Source organism: Girardinichthys multiradiatus, chromosome 15, assembly GCF_021462225.1.
Source record: "Girardinichthys multiradiatus isolate DD_20200921_A chromosome 15, DD_fGirMul_XY1, whole genome shotgun sequence".
NCBI classification, from domain to species: Eukaryota; Metazoa; Chordata; class Actinopteri; order Cyprinodontiformes; family Goodeidae; genus Girardinichthys; species Girardinichthys multiradiatus.
Window position 1 is genome coordinate 7016441 of NC_061808.1, and position 12238 is coordinate 7028678.

General features: G+C 39.3%; 1 protein-coding gene across 2 annotated transcripts in view; it reads right to left on the bottom strand.

The window, feature by feature from the left end:
* Positions 1 to 5901: 5901 nt before the first annotated feature.
* The window catches only part of LOC124881887 (exostosin-1), a 381563-nt gene continuing 375226 nt past the window's right edge, over positions 5902 to 12238 (bottom strand). For both annotated transcript variants that reach the window (XM_047387779.1, XM_047387780.1), the window contains one exon: positions 5902 to 6883. In XM_047387779.1, coding sequence (XP_047243735.1) covers positions 6698 to 6883 — 186 coding nt within the window. In that variant the 3' untranslated portion in view covers positions 5902 to 6697. The remainder of the gene's footprint in view (positions 6884 to 12238) is intronic.

Consider the following 12238-nt stretch of genomic DNA (forward strand, 5'->3'; position numbering starts at 1 on the left):
TAGATTAAAAAGATGTGTAACTTGTCAGGAAATCAAACTAAATTAATTAATTATTGATTAAAATATTGCATATTATTTTGCAAAAAAATGTATCATGTTCAAATTTTATTGCAGATAAAATCACTTACAGAAATTTATTAAATACTAAGTGTAAAAGGCTTTTTGGTAAATAGAACCTCAAGATGTCTCCTATATTGAGGAAGTTGCCAAATACATTGCTCTGGAATAATTTTCATCTATTCTTCAACACAAACTATTTCAAGTGTTAAAGGTTCTGGTGATTCTTTCTTATGCATTCTGATCTTCAGGTCTTTCCACAGATTTTCATTTAGACATAAGTAAGTAAGGTATATTGACTGGGCCAATCTAGCTATTTAACGTTTTCTCTGAAACTAATTAGGAGTTTTCTTGGCTGTGTGATTTGGACTATGGTCTTGCTTGGTAATCTGCAGTTGTTTCATCTTCAGTTCATTTCTCCAGTCATCTTCCTTCTGGTATATTATCTCTGCCAGTACTATATTACTGTAAGACAGACCACACTATGTTGTTCCCACCTGCAAACTTTACTTTGGGCATGGTGGTTTTGGCTTTGGGTTTTATTTTTCTAGTATTTCACTGGCTTGTTCAAATCTTCAGCAGCAAACTTTAAACAAGCTTCAGCATGCAAAAAAACAGTACCTTTTCTTGTCAGGCTTTTCTGCTCAACTTTTTGATAATTATTTTGACTTGTCTGTCAGAAATCTTACTTGGGGCACCTGGTTGTGGCTGGTTTATGGTGAAATTGTGTTCTACTTTTGGATTATGGCTCAGATACGCAGCTGTAACCACGTTAACCACACAGTATGTTTTGCAACACCAAAGACTGTTTGTAAAGGTATCTTTGCTTTTACCTTTGAAGGACTACTTTGGTGATGAGAAACCTTTCTATAGGTCAGTTAATATTAAACCTATTGATCTTAATTTGCACATAGCTGCGGGAATGTTTTCTAAATCTTGATAGATTTCAGCACTTTTCCTGACTTTTTATAGCTATATGTGTTCAGTTTTCCTGAGTCAAGTTTTTTCCCGGACTTTCATTTGTGGACACATTTTCTTTATATTCTTGTATGACTTAGGCTGTTGCCTACCTCTGGTGTGAATTACTTTTCATCTCAATGGCCCCATTAGAAATGTTGAAAAGTTCAAGAGTTTAATTTTACATACACTTGAGAGCAAGAAAGGTTAAATATCTTGAAAGAGGGAAAAATAATCTTATCTCAATCAGTCTTTCCATTATTTTGAAGATAAGTCATTTTAAAAAGCCAAATAATGGGCTGCACGGTGGTGCAGTTGGTAGCACTGTTGCCTTGTAGCAAGAAGGTCCTGGGTTCAATTCCCAGCCTGGGGTCTTTCTGCATGGAGTTTGCATGTTCTCCCTGTGCATGTGTGGGTTCTCACCGGGTACTCCGGCTTCCTCCCACAGTCCAAAGACATGCCTGTTAGGTTAATTGGTCAATCTAAATTGCCCTTAGGTGTATGAATGAGTGTCTGCATGGTTGTATGTGTGTTGCCCTGCGATGGACTGGCGACCTGTCCAGGGTGTACTCCGTCCTCACCCAATGACCACTGGAGGCACCAGCCACCCTGTGACCCTGCAAGGACAAGCGGGTATAGAGGATGGATGGATGGATGGACATTTTATTCACGTGCTGAAGAGTTTGCCTGCACATGCTTTGTTGCTGCATAACATCTGCAAACTCCATCTTGCAGTTTTCTCTTTTCCCCTCTTTCTCCACCTCCTTCTTAATAGGGTTCATAAATCAACAGATATATAATTAGTCCATACAAGGAGGAACTCCCAACTCTCACAAGAAAAAAAAACAAGGACCCTGTGTGTGAAACCTCTCAATAAATACACACTATGGCCCTGAACCCTGTGCTGTCTGCCCAGTATAACACAGACTGGGATACATTGAACAGAAAAGATGGGAGAAGGAATGTTTTTAGATCTCTGGAGAAGAAAAGAGAAAAAATTTAGAGGAGGAGAAAGACTCGTACAAACACAACCTCCACCTAATGACTTCTTCGCTCCTTCATTTCTTTCTACGTGCTTAGATCAACCGTCTAACTCACCAGAACTAATATCTGGGTGACTCTGAGAGAAGGTGAAGGAGTGTTTCTGGGCCTCCTGACTGCCAATTATAAGTCCATTTGGTCACGGATATTTGAGGCGCAGCGCAAGGAGAAAAAGAGAGCAGGAGAGAGATTTGAATATTTGGATATTGTGGAAGTTTGTTTCTCTCTCCATAACCGCTCACCGCTGACTTTTTCATTCTATAACCTTGGAAACAGCTTAGGGTCACAACACATCAATGAGTGCTTCTTATGGAGAAATGGATAATTATTTAAACTCTATGGATCACATAAATTACTTATTCATGCGTTTATTTTATTTAGGTTACGCTGCATAATAGAGCCGTAACAAATAAGATGGATGCTGACGGCTTTAAGAAAAGAGGAGTGAGATGAAAGGAGAGGACAGGCTGACTGTCAGGGCTGATTGAGTCAGATGGTTGATGGAGAGATGAGATTGATGTCACAGATTTGTCTCTTTTTAGTTTTGTGGTCATACAGCTCTGGTGAAAAGTTCAAAGATTTTGATAAAAAACTGATTAAACATTTAAAGAAAAAATGTAGTAATGTCTATCAATTAATATCAGAGTGTAGCAAGTACCAAGAAAATTTAAGTCTTTCTATTTTATTTTGGGTTTTCATCTTGGATGTCATGGTATGCAGACAGTTCTTTGAACTGTTTTATCATTTGTCCCATTACGACAATTGACTTTAATGTATTTTATTGGGATTTTGTTTTATAACAACACAAAGTAGGACATAATTGTGAACGAGAATAACACATGGTTTTAAAAAATGACAGAAAAAGCTAGATAGAAAAGTTAGATGTGCATTTGCAATAATCCACAACACTAAATAAAATTTGGTAGAAGTCACCAAATTAGTAAGACAGTCAGCATGTGTAATACTATTCTCGGTATAAATCCAGCGGCAAAAAAGGCCTCAGAGGTTTGTTAGAAAATATAAGCAAACAAGCAGCATCATGAAGAGAGCAGACAGGTCAGGGAGAAAGGTAAATAAAAGAATCTCCCAAGCTTTTGAAATCTCACAAAGCTCTGTCCAATCCATTATCTGCAGATTAAAAGAGGATGGCACAACTACAAACCTCTCAAAACAAGGACCAAGGAGAGCATTAATCAGGAAAACATCTAAGAGGCCCATGGTAACTCTGGAGGAACTGCAGAGATCCACAACTTAGGCTGGAGAGTGTCGACAGGACAATTGTAGATGTACTTAACAAATCTGGCGTTTATGGAAGAAAGTCTCATTTGCAGTTTGCCACAACCCACGTGAAAAACACAGCAAACACCAAAGAAGGTGCTCTGGTCAGATTAGACAAAACCTTCACGCTTTCATGCAAACTACTTTGTGTGACATACAACCTAACACTGTATCACTGAACAAAAAATTCCTATAGTGAAACACAATGGTGGCAGCATCAGGCTGTGGGGTTGCTTTTCTTCAGCAGGGACAGGGAACCATGTTCAGAATAGGGTCATGACCAGGGCTAAATCCTTTTAAAAATCTGTCACAAGACTTGAAAAGTCATGTTCACAGACACTCTCCATCCAATCTGACTGAGCTTGAGCTATTTTGCAAAGAAGATGTGCAAAACCTTTTAATAGCAGCAAAAAGTGCTTCAATCTATAAAATATTGAGATGAAGGGGCTTTACATTCCTTAAAGGCCACACTAGGAGTGCTTCTTTAGTGGCTGAGATGCTAGAGCTCTCACAGTGTTGGGGACATTGTGTAATGTGAAGGAAAACGTGCTTGAAAATGAGGGTTAATCATTATCCATATCATCATTGCAATTTTCTGCAATAGTATTTCAGTTGAATATTTGCCTGAACCTGTGCAGCCCTAGTATACATACTCCAAAAAGGAGCTGTTGTTTTGTCTATTTTCAGGCTATACAGTGGATAAAACTGTCAGAATTTGATCAAATGCATTATGTTTTAATCATTTATTTAAAGCAACTTAAGACAGCATTACATGATTAAAAAAGGGTTTTCTTCTGCACAATCTTCACGTGAATAAGTGGCTTAAATTCACCTGTTTGTGTTGTCTGTTTGGAGCTTTTGCATCCAAAGGTTGCTGGATTGCATGTATAACTAAATCTTTATAGCTGAGAAGCAGCCTTGAGAAAAAGGCCCTCTTTGATATGTTTTACCCATTACTCAAACAAAAGTCCCCGTTTATCTCAGACATCTTCTTTGACCCCATGGGAGATCCAGATTTCTACTTTTTATCACTTAAAAGCCATCTTTGCCTTTTACAGCTCCCATGGGATTGTTTCTTTTTTTCATCTCTTTGACTTCCTCTTACATCAGCAGATCCATGTTCATGTTCAATAAGTCCAAACGATGAAAAATGAAACGGTTTTACTTACCTCCTGGGGGAACACATGGATGATCACATCCAGTGAATAACGCTGACCTGTATTGATCACAGTGGAGACAAAGCTTTTTTAGCATGCTCTCCCAAAGAGAGAGCATGCTCTGTTTTCCGTGTCTTTAAGAGTAACTGTCTGCAAGACCTTAATGCAGTCTGGATTCACTGTTGACAGTTTTGTGCAGTCAGGAGGCTTTTTGTCTTTGGTTCACTGACTCATTCAGATGCAGTACATGCAGACAAAAGACTGAATATGCTGGAATTTGTGCTTGATTCGTTCAGGTTTATGATTCTCTTACATCACACACTGTCACCATGAGAAAGAGAGAGAGAGCTCCTCATGTTTCGATCTGCATGTTTGTTACGATGGATTTCTTTAAAAGTTTATTAATCCATATCCAAGTTTTTGACAAGTGTGGCTGTTGTCAGAGGAATCACATTTTTCCCAGCAATATGTGATCCAGGTGAGGTGTTTTTTTTTTTTTTTACCTGTAAACATATCATGTATTTTTAAAGTGCTCAAATCTTAATATATGGCTGAGAACATAAACAATAGCTCATTTTGCCTACTATTAAATTAATATATTTTTACAATGTTAAGAAAGTTGCAGAAAATAACTCAAACATTCTCCAATCTCAGGAACTCCTGAATGATGGCATCAGGTGTGACAGTGAAACAAGACAGTCAGATACTTAGGTTGTATTCACAGCCGGAAAATCTTTTGGTCTGTGCGTTTGGTCTGGGCCAAAAGCAGACTTTTTTTTTTCATTTGATGCAGTTTGCATAAGAGGGCAGGTCAGGTATGACTTCAGCGCATTCACTATTCACAACATTCACTACAGTGGCTCGTTAAGTCCAAAAAGGCACGTTTCCTGTTGTTGGGTCAGATCGAGGCCGGTTTGTATTCACACCAGAAGTGAACCGCACAAGAGTCCGTTTCGAAGCGGACCAATACTAATTCAGTGGGTCTCAGTCTGATTGTTTGGTGCTGGACCAGGGTTTTTTTCAATGTATTCACACCTGCACAAAAGGTTCAAAACTAAGGGGGGGAAACAAACTCTGGCAGGTGTGAATACACCCTTAACTACAAAATAAGGTCAGTTACTTACACAAATAACTTGGTGACATTTTCTTTTTTTTTATGGAACAAGTCACTCTAGAAATGCAAAACAAATAGCCCTTTATTTTCTACATACTTATTTATACAACCAGTGCAGGTAATTCAGTGTATTTTTTGGGGGAATTCATATGGAAGTAATTGTCATTTCTTTTGGTATTATGAATTATAAATGTTTCACAACTGTACACCTATTTAGCATTAAAGGATGTAAGACCAATCATTTTTGGGATCACAGAAACACAAACTCAAAACACAGGAAAGAAAGTTGACACCCTGTTCTCTTCTATATAAGATCTCTTTATTTAATTTTTATTGGATTTATACAGCGAGCAGCTGCTGCTGAAAATCTACAATAGCATACAAGTGTCATATAGCTTTTGACTGTGGGAGTTTCATTCTTTTTGTCCACTTTGGGTGATTTCTGTACACATCTAACCTCAGCATGAGGCATTTGACTCTGGCAATATTTCTTTCTTTTTTTTAAACATATTTCATGTGCTGCACAGTATACTTGCCTTCTTCAGGCCATGAAACACATACCTTCTGTCTTCAATAGTGAATGTCTAGAATGTGTCTAAGTTTTTGTTGCATGTTTCCTTCCTTCATGCATTCACATACATTGATCAGCCACAACATTAAAACCGAGTATGAGTAATTGATTATCTCACTGCATAAAATTGACTGGAAAAGCAAACAGTGAGAGGTGTTGAATTGGATTATCCTGGTGAAGCAACCACAAATCAAATCTTGGGACACCGTCACATTATCCTTTCAGCTGTTTGCAGAACAGAGACCTGCTCCACATACAACCGATGGTTTTAATGATGTGGGGGACCAGTTTTTACCTCTCAGGGTTGCACACTTGCTCGTTGCTCTGCCACAGATTTCTCACATTTTTCATAAAAAACAAGCAGTTGGTTTTCCTCCATATACATCACTTTTTATCTTTTGTATGCAAGTTGTCCTTCTCGTAGAATCCCATCCAGTGTATATTTTTGTCCTCCTGAACATGAAGTCCAGACCCACCCACGTTCCTGATAAGCCTCTGTGAATTGCTGTTTGAGTGTCGCCTTCAGAGTCTCTCAATGTCTCTGTATTTCTTCCTCAGTATAGACACTTGATCCCTGAATAGGACAGGGTCCAGCCTCATCTGGGAGTGCAACAAAGGCATGAAACCTAGCCAACGGCTAAATGCGTTCATGCAGGTCTGTCGCTGTGTGAAATGGTCTGGGTCAGCCCAACGAGATGCCTTGGAGCCCTTGGTTTAAGTGATAAAAAAATAGAACAAAGGCAGAGTGAGAAGTCCAAAAGTCAGATAAAAAATTGCATATATATTAGATTTGGGCTGGAAAATAAAACTTTGTCCTATATACATTGCTTTGCAAAGTATTTAATGCTTCCAAACCTTTTCAAATGTTGTCATGTTACAGCTACCAACACAAGTAGTGCCTAAGTATAAAGCAAGAGGAAAATGATTTAGATGTGAACTTTACCCACATCAACCCTATGCTGCAACATAGCGGTGACAGCATCATGCTGTGGGGAGGCTTTTTTTTTTTTTTAGCAGGGACAGATAAGATGGTCAGAGATCACATAAAATCTGATAAAATACATTGAAGTTTGTTGGTTTATAAACCTTATTTTATTTTTTTACATATCTTGTTTGGACTTGTTATGAGTAGCACTTATAATTTTTGTCTGAGTGCGAAGAAGATATATATATTATAAATTCTATCTATCTATCTATCTATCTATCTATCTATCTATCTATCTATCTATCTATCTATCTATCTATCTATCTATCTATCTATCTATCTATCTATCTATCTATCTATCTATCTATCTATCTATCTATCTATCTATCTATCTATCTATCTATCTATCTATCTATCTATCTATCTACATAATTTATAACTTTATTAGAAACTGCTTTGGGATTATTTCGATTACAATGGAAGCAGAGGCGAAAGCAAGAAGGACTAAAAAGAAGCAAGAAAGAGAGTAGGTGGGGCAAAAATAAAAAAGGGAGGGAAGGAGAAAAGAATAGAGGAGAGAAAGAAGGGTGAAGAGAATACAAGAGAATCCGTTGAAGACACATCCACATAGCACTAGCTTCACACCCAGCCCCGGTCCAAGCACCCTCACCCTTCCCCTCCACCACAGCGCGCCGCGACGGCTAGGCTCAGGCCCTGCGCAACGCTACCCCAGCCTCCGCCGTAAGCACAACAGAGCAGACACCACTGAGCACCATACTCACAACAGACCCCCTGACCCCACACCAAGATGGGACAAACTCACCTGGCAAGAGGCCCAATGAATCCGGGGCCAACGCCCCCCAACCATGCCCCCACAACCACTGCAATGACAGCGCAGGGAGAAACACCAATCAGCTCCTCTCCACCAATCCACCTATCTCCCCCAGCATGCCTGCCGCACACACTCCCGCATGGCATACCCCGCCGCACCAAGCAGACCGGAAAGCCCCTCCACCAAAGCGAAGTCACATCCCAATCACCACCGCACACTACTCGGCCAAGATACCAGCCCAGGCACCAATTGACCCCCAAGACCCGACTATCAACCCCAGCCTAGACCCCGACCAGAAGGGCTGCTCCTTCTCTTCGCCTCCAACCTCAGATGGCAAACAGAGAATGGCTGTGAGGAAAGATGCAAAGCCTACTTCAGCCCGCTCTAATGTGGTGTTGTACGTGTTGTTGTAGAGTGCATTTAAAAAGAAAAACAGGAGGGGAAGAGGGTCTGCCCTCATTTTTTATTTAAAAATGTTCAAAAAATGCAAATACCTATGCACTGTAAATGTTTTTATACAGGTCCTTCTCAAAATATTAGCATATTGTGATAAAGTTCATTATTTTCTATAATGTAATGATGAAAATTTAACATTCATATATTTTAGATTCATTGCACACTAACTGAAATATTTCAGGTCTTTTATTGTCTTAATACGGATGATTTTGGCATACAGCTCATGAAAACCCAAAATTCCTATCTCACAAAATTAGCATATTTCATCCGATCAATAAAAGAAAAGTGTTTTTAATACAAAAAACGTCAACCTTCAAATAATCATGTACAGTTATGCACTCAATACTTGGTCGGGAATCCTTTGGCAGAAATGACTGCTTCAATGCGGCGTGGCATGGAGGCAATCAGCCTGTGGCACTGCTGAGGTCTTATGGAGGCCCAGGATGCTTCGATAGCGGCCTTTAGCTCATCCAGAGTGTTGGGTCTTGAGTCTCTCAACGTTCTCTTCACAATATCCCACAGATTCTCTATGGGGTTCAGGTCAGGAGAGTTGGCAGGCCAATTGAGCACAGTGATACCATGGTCAGTAAACCATTTACCTGTGGTTTTGGCACTGTGAGCAGGTGCCAGGTCGTGCTGAAAAATGAAATCTTCATCTCCATAAAGCTTTTCAGCAGATGGAAGCATGAAGTGCTCCAAAATCTCCTGATAGCTAGCTGCATTGACCCTGCCCTTGATAAAACACAGTGGACCAACACCAGCAGCTGACACGGCACCCCAGACCATCACTGACTGTGGGTACTTGACACTGGACTTCTGGCATTTTGGCATTTCCTTCTCCCCAGTCTTCCTCCAGACTCTGGCACCTTGATTTCCGAATGACATGCAGAATTTGCTTTCATCCGAAAAAAGTACTTTGGACCACTGAGCAACAGTCCAGTGCTGCTTCTGTGTATCCCAGGTCAGGCGCTTCTGCCGCTGTTTCTGGTTCAAAAGTGGCTTGACCTGGGGAATGCGGCACTGTAACCCATTTCCTGCACACGCCTGTGTACGGTGGCTCTGGATGTTTCTACTCCAGACTCAGTCCACTGCTTCCACAGGTCCCCCAAGGTCTGGAATCGGCCCTTCTCCACAATCTTCCTCAGGGTCCGGTCACCTCTTCTCGTTGTGCAGCGTTTTATGCCACACTTTTTCCTTCCCACAGACTTCCCACTGAGGTGCCTTGATACAGCACTCTGGGAACAGCCTATTCGTTCAGAAATTTCTTTCTGTCTCTTACCCTCTTGCTTGAGGGTGTCAATAGTGGCCTTCTGGACAGCAGTCAGGTCGGCAGTCTTACCCATGATTTGGGTTTTGAGTGATGAACCAGGCTGGGAGTTTTAAAGGCCTCAGGAATCTTTTGCAGGTGTTTAGAGTTAACTCGTTGATTCAGATGATTAGGTTCATAGCTCGTTTAGAGACCCTTTTAATGATATGCTAATTTTGTGAGATAGGAATTTTGGGTTTTCATGAGCTGTATGCCAAAATCATCTGTATTAAGACAATAAAAGACCTGAAATATTTCAGTTAGTGTGCAATGAATCTAAAATATATGAATGTTAAATTTTCATCATGACATTATGGAAAATAATGAACTTTATCACAATATGCTAATATTTTGAGAAGGACCTGTATCTGCCTATAACCGTTTCCTTGATCTCTTGGAACAATTTTCTACAAGCCTTAAGTTATACTTCTAAATCATAGGATTTCACGTTAGCCTGGGTGAGGTTTATCATTTCCATGCCTCTAAAGTAGAAATAGTTGAATATTTCCTCTCAAGTTTTTCATGAGACGGGCAAATTATTTATCTTCTTATACAACAAACGGTAATCAAGGATTGTGGAACTACTGTATACTATTGTTTTGACTTTTCAGAATTTTACACTTTAAAAAAAAAACTTCATGGGTGTGTAAAACTCTGTATGTAAAACTATGTAGCATCCCCTATTAGTAAGAGATAAGGATTACCTCAATAGGCTAGGCATTAAATATTGCATAGATATTTAGTCTTTCAGTCAGCATTTTTGTCCATAAAGTAACTACATTAATGAAGCTAGCATTTAGCAAAGAGTGGAAGAGCTCCAGAACCTGTTGCTGTAACAAATAATTGTTTTTTCTTTCTCTTTAAAGATTACTTTATCAACTGTTTTTCTTTCAATTTTTCACATTATATAATCTAATTGAGAAAACTTAATAAAGAGGACCATAAGAAACGGCTATGTCAACACTTATATGTTGTTATTACCTTTTTGGGTGAAATTGTTAATAAATATGTATATTTTGTGAAGTTTTTTTGTGTTTCATAAAAAACTTGAAAAAATTACCTAGGCCAATATTTTAGGAAGGTGACGATATGTAGCATTAGCTGGAAGTAACTTGATGTGGTAAAACAAACTGCTCACAGATTTTGTGGCGTCGGCATAACATTTTGAAATCTGCATTACTGTAGCGTAGTTAAATCCACAACACAGACTTACGAAAGTGAGATTTGCACAACCGTTGCATGACCTGCTAAGGTAAATTAGGCGTTTCTGGCGACAGTTGTTGAGAAGAATGTTGTGGCTCATGCCTGTACGCAATTTAGTAACAATGCTGATCAGAACCAGATCAGAAATTGTCTTCATGTGAATGCTGCCCGACCTTTTGTGTTGTGAATTAAGGTTTTTTGTCACAAGTGAACATTTGCCATTGTGGTGAATTACAAACAGACTGGGCAGTTTGTAATTCACCACTTTCCTAGGATGCCGATTTGTTAGCTGTTTAATGCAGACCTCGCATTTATGCCCTAGTTTAGTGTAATGCCATCATTATTTGGTAATTTTTGGCTTTGTTCTTGACTGCCTTGTAGTCACTTTGTTTCTTTTTTACATATTTCTAGTTTTCAGTTATGCAAATGTATAAAACTATAATGAGCTACAAGCCTAACCAGAAATAAAATGAAAAGCTGGAATAATTGTGATATATGCCTCTTAATGTCTTCTATTTTATTCTTGAACACTGTAATTTCCTGCTTATTTTGCTTTATTATCTCCATGTAATCAATGGCCAGCAGGCGAGAAATTTCAGGGTTTCAGTAGAGGGCAGCAGACCTTTTGATCAGCTTCAGCATTGGGATGAGGAGATTGATCCTGTGGCTGAGGAGGCTGTTGGAGATCAGGTAGGATAATTAAACTACAACAAACCAATTGACAGAAGTGGTTTGGCATTATAATCAACATTTTCTCAGAAAACGCAATATTCCTCAGTCATAGCCTCTGTTTTACTTTATTTATTTTGTTCTTGTTGGTTAAAGTTTCCCAAACATTCAGTTGCTTCTGCCTTCTTAATGCTAAATGTCTTGCCTGTGTTGCTTAAAGCAAAGTCACAAATCAACAGTTGAGAGGAGGAGGGTAGCAGGAAAAGTAAAATGAGTGAAGTCAGGGGTAAATCTTGGTTTGCTGTGCTGCCTATACAATTAAGACATTAATCATCGAGTTCATACTGCAGAGTCATCATCCTGCCTGTGGTCAGGCCATCAATCAGAACCTGACATTGAGCTGGCCATGTGAACACACACTTTTACACACCAACAGCACATTTTGGGCTCACCCGTAGAGAAGGCCAGGACAGTTTTAAACTGAAAAGTATCTGCAGCCATTTGAAGCAGCTGGATTTGCTTTCATGTTGTTCTCCTAATAAAAAAACGACTGCAGTTAAACACTACAAAGAGGGCGGGAAATGGTCCCAACCCACAATACTCTAACAGCGCATTCATCTTAAATAAATACAGCTTTGTTCAAAATAATAACAATGTGTTTAAAAAAGTGAG